Source organism: Macaca fascicularis, chromosome 20, assembly GCF_037993035.2.
Source record: "Macaca fascicularis isolate 582-1 chromosome 20, T2T-MFA8v1.1".
Taxonomy (NCBI): Eukaryota; Metazoa; Chordata; class Mammalia; order Primates; family Cercopithecidae; genus Macaca; species Macaca fascicularis.
This window is the reverse complement of record NC_088394.1, coordinates 65,384,419-65,402,547: the sequence shown is the minus strand read 5'-3', so window position 1 is coordinate 65,402,547 and position 18,129 is coordinate 65,384,419. Positions and strand designations below refer to the sequence as shown.

Sequence of the window (18,129 nt, the reverse complement as noted above, 5' to 3'; positions counted from 1 at the left end):
TCAGGCTGGTCTTTAACTCTTGACCTCAGGTGATCCGCCCGCCTCGGCTTCCCAAAGTGCTGGGATTACAGGTGTGAGCCACCACGCCCAGCCATAGGTTAAAATTTATAATTAATACCAGATTCTTCTGAATGAGACTGTGACCTGATCATGTAAATGCTGTGCCAAATAGAACTAATTAAACAGGTTTTCCCTAAATGTTTAGTAGATCACACAGGCAATGATGGCAATGATGATTAAGTGCCTAACACCCCTTACCCTTTTAGGAGTAATGAGATAAGGGAAATAAGCCTTTCACTCTGACTGTGTGTGTGTGTGTGTGTGTGTGTGCGTGTGCGTGTGCGTGCGCGTGTGTGTGTGTGTGTGTGTGCGCGTGAAGTGGCTCTTTGTTTTTTCTTTTTTTTTTAGTATAAATTCCCCATTTAGTAAGAGGAGTGTGTGTGTGTGTGTGTGTGTGTGTGTGTGTGTGTGTGTGTGTGTGTGTGAAGTGGCTCTTTGTTTTTTCTTTTTTTTTAGTATAAATTCCCCATTTAGTAAGAGGAGTGGCCCTTTCTGATGGGATAGCTTCTGGGGTTTATTAGTTGAGCTGTTGCAGGTGGCTCATTATGTCTTGGTTCACTTAGAATGCTTTTGGATGGCTACATATCCACTATCCACTCCAATTTATAGATAAGTCAGTAAAAAATTCAGCATGTTGATTTTGTTTAACAGGGTTGTTTCCAGAAATAGAAAAAGACCCACAATAGCAGCACAATTGTAAGTACTAAAGTTAAAGGGATAAAAAACTACAGTTTTGGCTGGGCATGGTGGCTCACACCTGTAATCCTAGTACTTTGGGAGGCAGAGGCAGGCGGACTGCTTGAGCTCAGGAGTTCGAGACCAGCCTGGGCAACATGGTGAAACCCCATCTCTGCTAAAATACAAAAGAAATTAGCCGGGTGTGGCGGCGTGTGCCTGTAATCCCAGCTACTTGGGAGGCTGAGGCAGGAGAATTGCTTGAACTTGGGAGGCGGAAGCTGCAGTGAGCCGAGATCATACCACTGTACCCCAGCACTCCAGCCTGGGTGACAGGGCAGACTCCGTCTCACAAAAAAAAAAAAAAAAAAAAATCAAAAACTACAGTTCTTCAGGTATCAAGAGAGGAAGGTACATAAGCACAGGGCTCTGCGGTGGGTGCTTTTATTTTATTTTAGATGGAGTCTCACTCTGTCGCCCAGGCTGGAGTGCAGTGGCATGATCTCGGCTCACTGCAACCTCCGCCTCCCGGGTTCAAATGATTCTCCTGCCTCAGCCTCCCTAGTAGCTGGGACTGCAGGGGCGCATCAAAACGCCCTTTTTTTTTTCCAGTAGAGATGGGGTTTTGCCATGTTGGCCAGGATGGTCTCGAACTCCTGACCATAGGTGACTCACCCGCCTTGGCCTCCCAAAATGCTGGGATTACAGGCGTTAGCCACCATGCCCAGCCTGTAACATTCTTTATAGTGATAAGAGTTTCAGTGTATGCGACTAACTGATGGCTCTTTAGTCAAAAAACAATTTTTTTTTTCCTGATGATACAAGCATGATATAACTTTAAAAATTCAAACAACTGGCTGGGCACAGTGGCTCATGCCTGCAATTCCAGCGCTCTGGGAAGCTGAGGTAGAGGACTGCTTGAGGCCAGAACTTTGAGATAAGTCTAGGCAACATAGTGAGATTCTGTCCCTACCAAAATTACAAAAATTAGCCAAGCATGGTGGCATACACCTGTAGTCCCAGTTACTTGGGAGGCTGTGGTGGGAGGATCACTTCAGCCTGGGAAGTCCAGGATGCAGTAAGTCATGTTCGTGCCACTGCACTCTAGCCTGGGCAACAGAATGAGACTGTGTCTCTAAAAAAATAAATAAATAAATAAATAAATAAATAAAATAAAAATTCCCACAACATAAAAGTGGTCTATAACTGCAGTTGGATTTAGGGATGGAGAAAAAGCCAGGGATGTCTATGGCCCAAATTACTGAGCAGTAAAAGGCACTGCCCACTTCAACAGCCAAGATAGGCTCCACATCTCCCTCCATTGTTTCCTCTCTTCCATCTGCCCCTCTTCCAGGCTAAGGCCAATCCCCTCACCTGTGCCTTGGATTGCATCTACCTCCACCTTCCTAGAAACTGTACAAGACTGATTACTCCTTCTACCTCTTGTGTTTTCAACACATCCCTCTGAATCAGATCCCTCCCATTCACTTTTAAATGCTCAAGCCTCTCTCATTATTAAAAGAAATGCCACTACTCAACTCTGTACCTTACCTCCAAGGACCACCCACCCTCTTCATATCAAAACTTCTTGACAGAGCTATCTACTCAGTTTGCTCCTGATTCACCTCATGTCCAGTCCTCAGCCTTCTGCAATCTGCCACTGCCATCACATCGTTTTGCATCTCTCCCCAAGGGGCATCAATTATCTCCATATTGCTAAATCCAACCTGCTTTTTCAGCCTCATCCTACTTGGCACTTGTAGTACTAATTGTTGGCTGTCTATCAGCTTCTATTTCTCTATTCTTCTTTATAGGCAAACTCCAATTTTATTCAGGTTTTTAATGGGTCCTAATGTGTTTCAGGGAAGGGTACTCCCAACTTATAGATAGACAACTTCTGGGCCAATCAGAGCATGGGTTTCTCCTGGTGATTGTTCTGGTTCAGACTGGACATATGAGCCAAACTGACTCAATCAGATTGAAAAGATACTATGACTAGGAAGAGAAGGCCCCTCTCTCTTTCACTCTTGCTCTCTCTCTTTTATGCAAGATATTTAATATTTATTCTAGTTTTAGTGGCCACGTCCTATTATTTTTAGCATAAACCATTCCAACTGATACATTTACTCCTACTGACTTTTCCTCCCTTGAAATACTCTTCCTTTGGTTTCCACAGCCCTTACCATCCCCACCAATCCTGGTTTTCCTTTTACTGCTCTGGCTACTACTTCTCAGATTCCTAAGTTGGGGGTTGTGGGGTGGGGCATTAGCTTTTTCACACCACACCAGGGGGATGTTATTAAGTGTAAAACATACATTAGAGATGGCTTTCTAAGAAGCTCCCTGATAGTAATAAAGCTAGGAGGAAAACTTGCTCAATAAATAATAAATCAAAAAACTGGTGTTATAATGAGGTGAACACTGGGCCGGGCACAGTGGCTCACGCCTGTAATCCCAGCACTTTGGGAGGCTGAGGTGGCGGATCACCTGAGGGCAGGCGTTCATGACCAGCCTGGCCAACAGGGTGAAACCCCGTCTCTACTAAAAATGCAAAAAAAAAAAAAAAAAAAAAAAAAATTAGCTGGGCACAGTGGTGGGCACCTGTAATCCCAGCTACTCAGGAGGCTGAGGCAGGAGAATTGCTTGAACCCGGGAGGTGGAGGTTGCAGTGAGCCGAGATCACGCCATTGCACTCCAGCCTGGGAACAAGAGCGAAACTCCATCTAAAAAAAAAGGTGAACACTGGTAAATACAACCAGTGTTGTATTTATCCACTTTGTGTAGATAGTACAACCAGTGTATATGTTATCCACTTTGTGTCTATTTATTTATATTGATTTTTTTGAGACAGAGTCTCGCTCTGTTGCCCAGGCTGGAGTGCAACAGCATGATCTTGGCTCACTGCAAGCACTGCCTCCTGGGTTCACACTATCCTCCTTGCCTCAGCCTCCTGAGTAGCTGGGTCTAAAGGTGCCTGCCACCACACAGGCGCCCGCCACCATGCCCGGCTAATTTTTTGTATTTTTAGTAGAAATGGGGTTACACTGTGTTAGTCAGGATGGTCTCAAATCTCCTGACCTCATGATCCACCTGCCTTGGCCTCCCAAAGTGCTAGGATTACAGGCGTAAGCCACCGTGCCTGGCCTATTTATTTATTTTTGAGACAGGGTCTCACTCTGTCGCCTAGGCTGGAGTGCAGTGCTACAGCCTGGACCTGCAGGGCTTAAGCAATCCTCCCACTTCAGCCACCTGAGTAGCTGGGACTATAGGCATGTGTCACTATGCCTGGCTAACTTTCAAAATTTTTTAGAGACGTGGTCTAACTCTGTTGCCCAGGCTTATTTTATTTTTTATTTTTATTTTTTTTAGAGACAGGGTCTCATTCTGTTGCCTAAGCTGGAGTGCAGTGGTGTGATCACAGTTCACTGCAGCCTCAAACTCCTGGGCTCGAGTGATTATCTTGCCTCAGTCTCCCAAACAGCTAGGACTACAGATGCATGCCACCATGCCCGGCCCATTTTTTTTTTTTTAATAGAGATGGGGTCTTCCTGTGCTACTCAGGCTACTGTCGAACTCTGGTGTCAAATAATCCTCCTGCCTTGGCCTCCCAAAGTGCTGAGATTACAGGCATAAGCCACAGTGCTGGGCCAACTATGTGTTTTTTTAAATGAGAACTGCTGGTGGTTATCAGTGTGTCATGAGGGACAAAGAACCTAATGGCAGAGTTCTATGCTACAGGTCCTGTTTCTGGGGCTCTGGGGGGCTCTATCTAGTGTTTCCAGCAGGTCCCCTGGTCCATCTCTCTAGCAGCCATAGGACTGTGTGTGTTACTCAGAGCAACTCAGAAGGGAGTAGGTCTTTCAGGTTAGATCTGGCCTGACTGCCCAGGACTGTCTCAGAGAAAGGCTGGGGCATCCTTCCCAGTGACTGCACATAGGAAAAGCCAGCCCATCAGGTATAAGCAACAGGCTCATTATGCCCAGGGTCACAGAAAAGAACATGACACTGTGTTCTTCTCTTATTGCTATTTGGTCAAAGGCATGAAGTATGTCTTACTTATTTTTCTTTTTTTTTTGAGACGGAGTCTCGCTCAGTCGCCCAGGCTGGAGTGCAGTGGCGCGATCTCGGCTCACTGCAAGCTCTGCCTCCCGGGTTCACACCATTCTCCTGCCTCAGCCTCCCAAGTAGCTGGGACTACAGGTGCCCGCCGCCATGCCCGGCTAATTTTTTTGCATTTTCAGTAGAGACGGGGTTTCACCGTGTTAGCCAGGATGGTCTTGATCTCCTGACCCTGTGATCCACCCGCCTCGGCCTCCCAAAGTGCTGGGATTACAGGCATGAGCCACCGCACTCTGCCTTATTTTTCTTTTATTACAAAGCACAGCACTTCATAAATACTAAAACATTCAGTAAATATTTATTAACTTAACAAATTAGACTGATATTGTTTGTCCTTCAGAAGTTTAACCTGGTCATAAGAATGAATCATTTAGAGAAATTTCAGGGCTTAAGGCTCTAGTTTTGGAGCCCAAAAAGGCCCCAATTCAAGTCCTAACCATACTAACACCAGTTCCCATATCTTGAAAATGCAGGTGACAACATCTGCCCCAGAGAATTGTGTGTGAAGGTTAGATGATGCCTGTATTTCATTATGCCTTATGACAATTCTGATAGACACCTATTATTTTTTTGGTTTCTGTCCTTCCTACTTGAAAAACCGGGGCTATACTTACCTTATTTTATTATAGCTAGTAAAAGCACAGAGTATACACTGGAAAATACTTGCCAAGTAGATGAGTAAAAAGGACTCAAGATAATTTCTAAGAAATGGTGAACAATATGGTCACAGAAAACTGTTTCCTCATATATTTTAACAATATAAATCATTTTAAATGCCTGTTTTTCTTCTCTTCTCCCAGATTTTCTTCATTTTTATTAACGTAATTACTACCTATATTTACAGCTTCTTAGTCTTCATATCATCAAAACTACAGACATATAAAGTACCTTCATAAAGTTCTTGTATGACTTAAAAACTTTAATGGCTTAAATAATTGGTATGATGAAAGTAAGCCTTTAAAAGTATACAATTTTTAAAATAGTTTCAAATCCTGTGACAAATGGAAAATGGCTTTATGTACTTGAGGAAGAGAACTGCATTCTATGCCTACTCATCTTAAAGTTCATATTTGCAAGCAGGAGAAAGTCCTTCTGTACCAGAGGGATCACTGATTACAGTAGAGTTACAGTTCTACAGTAACTATAGTCTAATCAAGGTTTAAAACCAAATGAACATTAGGAAGATTATGCATTGCATTTACTTGTCACATTTTGTAGGTATTCACTGAAATTTTCTAGATGGGTAAACTATAACCAAAACATAGAGACAAGGAATAGCTTAACTGATTTCTTTTTGCCAACTATAGTTTTAACAGACAGTTCTGAATCTCCCAGCAATTTTTTTTTTTTTTTTTTTTTTTTTTTGAGACAGGGTCTTATTCTGTTGCCCAGGCTGGAGTGCAGTGATATAATCACAGCTCACTGAATCCTTGACCTCTCGGGCTCAAGTGATCCTCCCACCTCAGCCTCCTGAGTAGCTGGGACCACAGGCACACACCACCAGGCCTGGGTAATTTTTAAATTTTTTGTAAAGACAGGGTTTGACCATGTTGCCCAGGCTGAGCTCAAGTGATCCACCTGCCTCAGCCTCCCAGAGTGCTGGGATTATAGGTGCGAACCACAGTGTAATCTTTTTAATATTAATATGTAATATTTGTATGTATCTTAGGTGCACATGCAATATTTTGTTACCTGATATTTTGTTACATGTGTAAAATGTGTAATGATCAAGTCAAAGGATTTAGGGTATCCATCACATTGAATATTTAACAATTCTATGTGTTGGGAATATTTTAAGTCCTTTCTTCTATTTGAATTATACAAAGTTAACATTATTGTTAACTATAGTCACCACACTCTGCTCTTGAACATTAGAACTTATTCCTTCTTTCTAATTGTATGTTTATACCCATTAACCAACCCTTCTTCACAGCCCCTCACAACACACCCATCCCAACCTCTGGTATTTATCTTGTACTCTCTACATCCATGAGATCACCTTTTTTATTTTTTATTTTTTTTTTGAGATGGAGTTTAGCTCCTATTGCCCAGGCTGGAGTGCAATGGTGAGATCTTGGCTCACCGCAACCTCCGCCTCCCAGGTTCAAGCAATTCTCTTGCCTCAGCCTCCCAAGTAGCAGGGATTACAGGCATGCATCACCACGCCTGGCTAATTTTGTATGTTTAGTAGTGATGGGGTTTCTCCATGTTGGTCAGGCCAGTCTCAAACTGCCGACCTCAGGTGATCCACCTGCCTCGGCCTTCCAAAGTGCTGGGATTATAGGCATGAGCTACCACGCCTGGCCACTATTTTAGCTCCCATGTAAGTGAGAACATGCCATAGTTGTCTTTCTATGCCTGCCTTATTTCACTTAACATAATGACCTCCAATTCCATCCATGTTGCTACAAATGACATGATTGCATTATTTTTTATAGCCAAATAGTATCCCATTGTGTATATATACTGTATTTTCTTAATCCATTTGTCCGCTGATGGACACTTAGGTTGATTCTGTATCTTTGTTATTGTGAATAGTGTTGCAATAAACATGGAGGTGCAGGTATCTTTCTGATATGCTAATTTCTCTTCTTTTGGATAAATAGTAGTAGGATTGCTAGATCATATTGTAGTTCTATTTTTAGCTTTTTGAGAAATATTCATACTGTTTTCCATAATGGCTATACTGATTTACATTCCCACCAACAGTGTATGAGTTCACTTTTCGGCCGGGTGCGGTGGCTCACACCTGTAATCCCAGCACTTTGGGAGGCTGAGGTGGGCGGATCACGAGGTCAGGAGATCGAGACCATCCTGGCTAACACGGTGAAACGCCATCTCTACTAAAAATACAAAAAATTAGCCAGGCGTGGTGGCGGGCGCCTGTAGTCCCAGCTACTCGGGAGGCTGAGGCAGGAGAATAGCATGAACCTGGGAGGCAGAGCTTGCAGTGAGCCGAGATCGCGCCACCACACTCCCGCCTGGGCGACAGAGCGAGACTCCGTCTCAAAAAAAAAAAAAAAAAAAAAAAAAAAAGAGTTCACTTTTCTCTGCATCCTCACCAGCATCTGTTATTTTTTGTCTTTTGAATAATAGCTATCCTAATAGTTACCAAGGTAATATTAAAATACAGCTGTATGGCTTTAAAGGGAAGTTGATTTAAAAAAAAATACAGCTGTGAATAAGAACAAAAAAGTTTAAAATTACCAAAAAATATGTTTCTTTTGTCTATTTAAAAACATAAGGAAGCAGCTGGCCCTCACTCATCCTTTCCTTTAGCCATCATATTTCAACAACTATGAGCCTGGGAAGCTTTATCCTGCAAAATGAAATGTAGCTGCTAGACACCAAAGAAACAACATGAACTAAAAAATGCTGAAAATCCAAGTTGCACTCTTCATTTTGGGGAGCATATCCCCTTGAATTCTTAAGGACAATACAGTGACCTCAGATGGTAGCAAAGGGCACGAGTGTGCTGGCCTGACCCCTCGAGTGCCCACAGGAACACAGAGCATCCCAGTGTGATTATGGTATAAGCCACCATGCCCCACCTCCAATACTGTATATATTTTTTTAAACCTCATTTACTCTTTTTTTTCAATAGAGATGAGGTTTCACCATGTTGCCCAGGCTGGTCTTGAACTCCTGAGCTCAAGTGATCCACCCACCTCAGCCTCCCAAAGCGCTGGAATTACAAGCGTGAACTATCATGCTTGGCCCAATACAGAGTTTTTTTTTTTTTTCTTTTTTTTTGAGACAGAGTTTCCCACTGTTGCCCAGGCTGGAATGCAGTGGTGTGATCATAGCGCACTACAGACTCCACCTCCCAGGTTCAAGCAATTCTCGTGCCTCAGCCTCCCAAGTAGCTGGGACTTCAGGCACGTGCCACTATGTCCAGCTAATTTTTGTATTTTTAGTAGAGACGGGGTTTCACTATGACGGCCAGGCTGGTCTCGATCTCCTGGCCTCAAGTGATCTGCCAGCCTCGGTCTCCCAAAGTGCTGGGACTATAGGCATAAGCCACCATTTCCAGCGTTTCTACATTTGGAAACAGTCTCGCTCTGTCTCCCAGCTTGGAGTGCAGTGGAGCGATCTTGGCTTGTTGCAACTTCCACCTCCTGGGTTCAAGCAACTTTCATGCCTCAGCCTCCTGAGTAGCTAGGATTATAGGTGCCTGCCACCACTTCTGGCTAACTTTTGTATTTTTAGTAGATATGGGGTTTCACGATGTTAGACAGGCTGGTTTGGAACTCCTGACCTCAAGTGATCTGCCCACTTTGGCCTCCCAAAGTGCTGGGATTACAGGCGTGAGCCACTGCATCCGGCCCTAGCCTGTATTTTTAAAGGTTTTTATTTTGTCCAAAGCCAAAAACAATTAAAAAAAAGAAAACAAAAACATTTGCAAATATCTATATGTATACATATATATAAATAGATATAAAACAATATTCCAAATTCATCACAACTAACCACAAGAGGGCGCTTCCACAATGGAAAGAAACCACCAACCTTATTTCCTTTAGATACTTATTTCAGTAAGTGTTGGGCACACATTTTCAAACTTTTGTAGAGGAACTCCTATTTCAAATCCTTTATTTTTCCACAGCCATAAGCTTGCTAGATACTCATATTTTAAGGGCGCCCATCCACAACTTAGATTTCAATCTTCTTAACTCGAGAGTCCATGTATCTAGTACTTGGTAAATGAGTCCTTACGTTATTTTTTCTTTTAAGAGACAAGGTCTCACTATGCTGCCCAACTGGAGTACAGTGGCTATTCACAGGCTTGATCACTGTGCAATACAGCCCTGAAATGGGCTCAAGCAATCTTCCCACCTTAGCCACCCAAGCAGCTGAGACTACAGTGTGTGCCACTGTCTATTTTTTTTTTCATATAATTAAATTCATTAATTTATTTTCAGACAGGTTCTGGCTCCCATCACCCAGGCTGGAGTGCCATGGTGCTATCACAGCTCACTGTTCCCTTGACTTCTTGGGCTCAGGTGATCCTCCTACCTCAGCCTCCTGAGTAGCTGGGACTACAGATGTGTGTCACCACTCCTGGCTAAATTTTTGTATTTTCAGTAGGTATGAGGTTTCACCATGTTACCCAGGCTGGTCTCAAACTCCTGGGCTCAAACAATGCGCCAGCCTCAGCCTTCCAAAGTGCTGGGATTACAGGCGTGAGCCACTGTACCCAGTTTCATTTTTCATTATAGAGATGGGGTCCTCAATATATTGCTCAGGCTGGTCTTAAAACTCCTGGCCTCAAGCAATCCTCCTGCCTCAGCCTCCCAAGTAGCTGGGATTACAGGTGTGAGCCACCTTGCCTGGCTAGTCCTTACACTATTAAATGCAGATTAAATGAGAACTGGCCTGGCACAGTGGCTTGTGCCTATAATCCCAGTTACTCAGGAGGCTAAGACCAGAGAATAGCTTGAGGCCAGGAGTTGAGACCAGCCAGGACAACAGAGTAAGACCTCATCTCTAAAAAAAATAAATAAACTGAAGGCTGGGCATGGTGGCTCACGCCTGTAATCCCAGCACTTTGGGAGGCCAAGGTGGGCAGATTACCTGAGGTCAGAAGTTCAAGACCAGCCTGGCTAATATGGTAAAACCCTGTCTCTACTAAAAACATAAAACTTAGCTGGGCATGATGGCAGGTGCCTGTAATCCCAGCTACTCGGAAGGCTGAGGCCTGAGAATAGCTTGTACCTGGGAGGCGGAGGTTGCAGTAAGCCGAGATCATGCCACTGCACTCCAGCCTGGGCGACAGAGCGAGACTCCATCTCAAAAAAATAAATAAACTGAAAAGGCCAGGTGCCACCGCCTGGAATTCCAGCACTTTGGGAAACTGAGGCAGGAGGACCTCTTGAGGCCAAGAGAGTTTGAGACCAGCCTGGGCAACAAAGCAAAAATTTTTTTTTTTTTTTTTTAATTAGCTGAGTCCTGTGGTGGGCACCTATAGTCCCAGCTACTTGGGAGGCTTGAGGGAGGATTGCTTAAACACAGGAAAGTTCAAGGCTGCAGTGAACTCTGATCATGTCACTGTACTGCAGCTCGGGTGACAGAGCTAGACCCTGTCTCAATAAATAAATAAATAAATAAATAAATAAATAAATAAATGCTGGGCAGCTACTCCAGAGGCTGGAACTGGAGGATCCCTTGATCCCCAGAAGCTCAAAGCTGCTGCAGTGAGCTATGATGGATCATGCCACTGGACTCCAGCCTGGGTGATAGAGATCTCCACTCTAAAAAAAAAAAAAAAAGAGATGAACTATAAAAACGCCATGGTGTACATATGGTATTATAAATGTGCTTTGAGTCATATACCAGGCTTAAAAAAACTTTGCTAGTAAAATAGAGAAACCAGATTTCTTTCTATCATTATCACTTTTAGCTGCCATATTTTAGCACATTTTTAAGTCTGGCACAAATGATAATAGTTTTACTTTAAAACAAATTATGGTACAGTCATGCATCACCTAATGACAAGAATATGTTCTGAGAAATGCGTAATGCATCATAAGATGATTTCGTGATTGTATGAACATCATAGAGTGTACTTACATAAGCCTAGATGGCACACCCCACTATACACCTAGGCTCTATGGTATTGCCTATTGCTCTTAGGCTACACACTTATATAGAATATAACTGTACTGAATACTGTAAGCAACTGTAACACAATGGTAAGCATTTGAGTATCTTTTTTTTTTCTTTTTTTTGAGACAGGGTCTCACTCTGGTTGCCCAGGCTGGAGTGCAGTGGTATGATCTCAACTCACTCAGTCTCCTAAGTAGCTGGAACTACAGGTGCACACCACCACCCTCAGGTTTGTTTCTGTTTGTTTGTTTGCTTGTTTGTTCTTGAGACGGAGTCTTACTCTGTCGCCCAGGCTGGAGTACAGTGGCGTGATCTCGGCTCACTGCAACCTCCACCTCCCGAGTTCAAGCAATTCTCCTGCCTCAGCCTCCTGAACAGCTGGGACTACAGGCGCATGCTGCCATGCCCGGCTAATTTTTTGTATTTACGGGGTTTCACTGTGTTGCCCAGGCTGGTCACAAACTCCTGAGCTCAGGCAATCCATCCCCCTCGGCCTCCCAAAGTGCTGGGATTATAGGCATGAGCCACTGCGCCTGGCCTATTTTTTTTTTTTTTTAGTAAAGACAGGGTTTCACCATGTTGCCCAGGCTGCATTTGTGTGTCTTAACATATGTACACTTAGAAAAGGTATAGTAAAAATATGGTATTAAAATCTGAGGAAACTGCTGTCATATATGCAATCCATCACTGACTGAAATGTCATTATGCAGCACATGACTGTATAACAGTTCCATTTAATTACTACTAGAAATAAAAAGTCAGCATCTCTACCTAGAGAGACTTCCTTGATCAGCTCAGCAGCAGCATGGCAACCCTGAACAAGTATCCTGGTCCAGGATGACAGATCCCGATGTGTCTCCACCCTGAAGAGATGCATCTCAATGCCCTGTCGAGAGCCTGTCCTGGTAGCAAATGTAAGGTCAGATCCAAGGGAGGGGGATCGACATCCAGAGCCAGAATGAACCAACCTAGGACCACAAACAGAGCAGAAATCAAAAGTAACTATATTATCAGATAAAAATGTCAGGAATTTGTGCTCATTGATAAGCAGAAACTTATAAAAGCAATCAGCAGTTTTTGGATATAGACATTTCAAAGCAAGATTATAATCTGTGAAATACAGACCATTCTGTTTTCCCATAAAATGACCCCTGGTGTCACAGTCAGACAAGATACCAGTCTTGAACTCCTGGGCTCAAATAATCCTCCTGCCTCGGCCTCCCAAAGTGCTGGGATTACAGGTGTAAGCCACTGGGCCTACAGGTGTGAGCCACTGGGCCTGGCCAAGATACTGGGCTGGATGAACCGTGCCCTAATTTTCCATGAGCTCCTCTATGCTCCCAAGGGGTTATGTGTATCAAAAAGATATGATTTTGATTAGGAAATAAGTAAATTAACAGTAATTACTTAAGAGGAAAAATATGCTTCCATAAGAAAAAATGGATAGCTAACTACATTTCAAACATTTCAGCCAAAGAGCTTTAAAAATGTATTTTTTTTAAACAACAATCTCTTGTCCAGTCACCAAAGGACTTCCAATGGCAGAAGGCAGTGAATACCTCTTCTGGGGAGATGCAGCTAGTAAAGATGCACAGTGAACATAAAGTTGGGTTTTATCTAAAAATTCATGCTGCTTTTGCATTTGACTCTAGAATTCCTTGACCTATGAAGCAATGTTATGTGAAAAAAGATTCCAAAATAAATAAAACGGTCTTTGTTCGCAAATGACATGTCTACATTTTAAAAATCCGCCAAAATAGACAAAAGAAATAAAACATATGGATGCATGCAGTGACGCACACCTGTAATCCCAGCACTTTCAGAGGCTGAGGCAGAAGGATCACTTGAGCCCAGGATTTTGAGAACAACCTGGGCAACACAGAGACACCCTGTCTTTACACACAAAAAAAAAAAAAAAAAAAAAAGCTCAGCATGGTGGTGTGCACCTGTGGTCCCAGCTACTTGGGAGGCTGAGGTAGAAGTTGCTTGAGCCCAGGAGGTTGAGGCTGCCATGAGCCATGATTATGCCACTGTACTCCAGCTTTGGTAACAGAGTGAGACCCTGTACGCAACTCCTAAAACTAATAAGCAATTATAGCAATGTTGCAGGATATAAGATTAATATACAAAAGTCAGTTGCTTTGAACAATTGAAATCTGAAATTAAAAACATACCATTTATGTCAGTTACCATAAAATGAAATGCTTAAGCATAAATCCAACAAAATATGTATAGAATCTCTACGAGAACAACTTCAAAACTTTCCCGAAAGAAAGCAAAGATGATCTAAATAAACCAAGAGATATTTTATGTTCATGGGTAGAAAGACCCCATATTAAGATGTCAATTTTCCTTTAGGTGATCTACAGATTCAATGCCATTCCATTAAAATCCCAGCAAGTTATTTTGTAGATACTGATAAACTGATTCCAAAGTTTGTATGGAAACTCAAAAGACTCAGATAGCCAACATAATACTAAAGAAGAACAAAAGTTGAAAATACATCTGTATACTGGCACCACTCAACTTTGACTTACTATAAAACTACAGTAATCAAAACAGTGTGGAATTGGCAAAAGAACAAATAAATTGATCAATGGAACAGAATAGATAGCCCAGAAATAAACCCACACAAATACAGTCAACTGATCTTTGACAAAGAACAAAGGTGATTCAGGCCGGGCGTGGTGGCTCATGTCTGTAATCCCAGCACTTTTTTTTTTTTTTTCTTTTGGATTTTTAGTAGAGACGAGGTTTCACCATGTTAGCCAGGCTGGTCTTGACCTCCTGACCTCAGGTGATCTGCCTCCCTTTGCCTCCCTGAGTGCTGGAATTACAGGCATGAGCCACCGTGCCTGGCCAATCCCAGCACTTTGGGAGGCTGAGGCGAGCGGATCACTTGAGGTCAGGAGTTTAAGTCCAGCCTGGCCCACATGGTGAAACCCCATCTCTACTAAAATACAAAAATTAGCCAGGCATGGTGGTGGGCACCTGTAATCTCAGTTACTCGGGAGGCTGAGGCAGGAGAATCGCTTGAACCCAGGAGGCGGAGGTTGCAGTGAGCCGAGATCACACCACTGCACTCCAGCCTGGGTGACAGAGCGAGACTCCCTCTCAAAAAAAAAAAAAAAGAGAGAAAGGTGATTCAATGGAGAAAGAATGGTCTTTTCTTTCTTTCTTTTTTTTTTTTTTTTTGAGACGGAGTCTCGCTCTGTCGCCCAGGATGGAGTGCAGTGGCCGGATCTCGGCTCACTGCAAGCGCCGCCTCCCGGGTTCACGCCATTCTCCTGCCTCAGCCTCCCGAGTAGCTGGGACTACAGGCGCCCGCCACCTCGCCCGGCTAGTTTTTTGTATTTTTTAGTAGAGATGGGGTTTCACCCTGTTAGCCAGGATGGTCTCGATCTCCTGACCTGGTGATCCACCCGTCTCGGCCTCCCAAAGTGCTGGGATTACAGGCTTGAGCCACCGCGCCCGGCCTTTTTTTTTTTTTTCTTAAGATGGAGTTTTGCTCTTGTCGCCCAGACTGGAGCACAATGGCGCGATTTCAGCTCACTGCAACTTCTGCCTCCTGGGTTCAAACGATTCTCCTGCCTTAGTCTCTCGAATAGCTGGAATTACAGGTTCCCGCCACAATGCCCAGCTAATTTTTGTATTTTTAGTAGAGACAGTGTTTTACCATGTTGGCCAGGCTGGTCTCAACCTCAGGTGATCTGCCCGCCTCAGCCTCCCAAAGTGCTGGGAATAGAGGCGTGAGCCACTGCGCCCAGCCAAGAATGATCTGTCTTTTCAACAAATGATGCTAGAAATAAGTAGACATTCGTATGCAGAAAAAAAAAAAAAAAAAAAAAAAAAAGCGGACCTTACATACTTTTCACAAAAATTAACTCAAAATGGATCTTTGACCTAAGTGTAAAACACAATACTAAAATTTCTACAAAAATTAGCCGGGTCTGGTGGTGGGCGCCTGTAATCCCAGCTACTCAGGAAGCTGAGGCAGGAGAATTGCTTGAACTGGGGAGGCGGAGGTTGCAGCGAGCCGAGATTGCACCACTGTACTCCAGCCTGGGCGACAAGAGCGAAACTTCGTCTCAAAAAAAAAAAAAAAAAAAAAAAAAAAAAAAAAAAATTTCTATCATGTAGGAGAAATGCTAGATGATCTAAAAGGATGTAATATCAAAAGCACAATCCCTAAAGAAAAAAATTCGGTAAGTTGGACTTCATTAAAATTAAAAATTTCTGATCTGCAAAAAATACTGTTAAGAGAATGAAAAGACAAGCCGCAGACAAAAAAATTTTTGCAAAACACATATCTGATAGAGGACTGGTATCCAAAATATATAAGGAACTCTTGAAACTGAATGATAAGTAAACAACCCAGTTAAAAAATGGGCAAAGGACGGCCGGGTGCGGTGGCTCAGGCCTGTAATCCCAGCACTTTGGGAGGCCAAGGTGGACGGATCATGGGTCAGGAGATCAAGACCATCCTGGCCAACATGATGAATCCCCATCTCTACTAAAAAAAGTACAAAAAATTAGCTGGGTATGGTGGCAGGAGACTGTAGTCCCAGCTACTCAGGAGGCTGAGGCAGGAAAATGGCGTGAACCCAGGAGGCGGAGTGTGCAGTGAGCCAAGATCGTGCCACTGCACTCCAGCCTGGGCGACAGAGCGAGACCCCATCTCAAAAAAAAAAGGCAAAGGACCCACTTCTTGGTATATATCCAAAAGATCTCAAAACAAGATCTTGAAGATACCTGCACATCTATGTTCACTACAGCATTATCCACAATAGCCAAGAGATGGAAGCAACTTAAATGTCCACTGACAAAAGAAAGGATAAAGACAATTTGTTATAAATATACAATGGAACATACTATTCAGTCTAAAAAAGGAAATACTGTCATAATCTACAACATTTAGACAAATACTACATGAAGTCTACTTATATGAGGTATCCAAGGTATTACTCATAACAACAGAAGGATGTAGTTATCAGGGGTTGAGGGAGAGATGGAAATGGAGAATTGTTGTTCAATAAAGTTTCTGTTTTGCAAGATAAAGTTCTAGAGATCTGCTACACAACAACGTGCATATAGTAAATACTAATCTACTGTACACTTAAAAGTAACTAGATGGCAAATTTTGTGAGTTTTTTAAAATAAAAATTTATCTGCTAAAGGCTCTGTCATTCACATTGAGTTTTTTTCACACACACACACACACACACACACACACACACCCCATTTCCCACCTCTGTCCATCAATAAACAATAACCAACCCAACAGCAACGAGTGTCCTTAGTGCCCAGATTGAAATCACCCCCTCCCTCAAAAAGATGGTGAGGCTTCTTGGAAAATGACTCTAGAGAAGGAAATACATCAGCTTGGAATATTGGCTGGGTGTGGTGGCTCATGCCTGTAATCCCAGCACTCTGGGAGGCCGAGGCAAGCAGATCACAAAGTCAGGAGTTCAAGACCAGCCTGGCCAACACGATGAAACCCTGTCTCCACTAAAAATACAAAAATTAGCTGGGCATGGTGGTGTGTGCCTGTAATCCCAGATACTCGGGAGGCTGAGGCAGGAGAATCACTTGAACCCAGGAGGCGGAGGTTGCAGTGAGTAGAGATTGCACCACTGCCCTCCAGCCTGGGCAACAGAGCAAGACTCCGTCTCAAAAAAACAAAAACAAAAAAAACAAAAAACAAAACAAAACAAAAACCCTACAAAAAATGGTGAAGTATACATATAGGAAAACCATAAGAAAAATAATTTTCCTTAAGGTCATGAAACTATTCAGTATTTTGCTTCACAGTTTAATCTATTCATTTTTTATATTTTCTTTTTTTAAATTTTCATTCTGAGACAGGGTCTCACTCTATCCCCCAGGCTGGAGTACAGTGGCACGGTGTTGGCTCACTGCAACCTCCATCTACCCGGCTCAAACAATCCTCCCATCTCAGCTTCCTGAGTAGCTGGGACTATAGGCATGCGCCACCACGCGCAGCTCATTTTTACATTCTGTGTAGAGATGTGGTCTCATTATGTTGCCCTGGCTGATCTTGAACTCCCAGGCTCAAGCAATCCTCCCACCTCAGCCTCCCAAGTAGTTGGGACAATAGGCGTGTGCCGCCGTGCCTGGGTCATTTTTGTATTTTGTGTAGAGACAAGGTCTCATTATGTAGCCTAGGCTGATCTTGAACTCCTGGGCTCAAGCGATCCACCTGCCTCGGCCTCCCAAAGTACAGGGATTACAGGCATAAGCCACCACTCCTGGCCTCACTTTTTATATTTTGCCTATTTTAAAGAAGTATTAAGTATATCTGTGTAACAGAACAAAATACTACCTCATTTATAAGGATTCACTCACCTGACAATGTTTTCTATAAAGGATTTTTAAAAATTTGGTGAGGAATGTACATCAAAGAGAAATAAATAAAATCTCTTTAATATCTAGCTTAAAAATAGCTGAATTTTAACATCTGCTTCAGCATTCTATTGTAGTATGCAGTCATAGCCTCACCTAGATATGTAGTTGGAAAAGGGAAGAGTATTTTAATAGCCCATTCAGATGATGTGGATAGCCTTCTGTCCACAGAACCAAAACTCAGCAAATGGTTTCATAAAGATTAATTGCAACGTGGAATCTGAAACCTTATCAACAGTTTCTGTA

General features: G+C 43.0%; 1 protein-coding gene across 13 annotated transcripts in view; it reads right to left on the bottom strand.

The window, feature by feature from the left end:
- The window catches only part of SNTB2 (syntrophin beta 2), a 116,445-nt gene that overhangs the window by 8,522 nt on the left and 89,794 nt on the right, over positions 1-18,129 (bottom strand). For 8 of the 13 annotated variants that reach the window (XR_012429099.1, XR_012429102.1, XR_012429105.1 and 5 more), the window contains one exon: positions 12,232-12,428. The exons of the other annotated variants lie outside the window; for them this stretch is intronic. Coding sequence is in view for 3 of the 8 variants with exons in the window: in XM_074027506.1 (XP_073883607.1) it covers positions 12,232-12,428 (197 nt within the window). In the remaining 5 variants the exon portion in view is untranslated. The remainder of the gene's footprint in view (positions 1-12,231; positions 12,429-18,129) is intronic. 13 annotated transcript variants of the gene reach the window in all.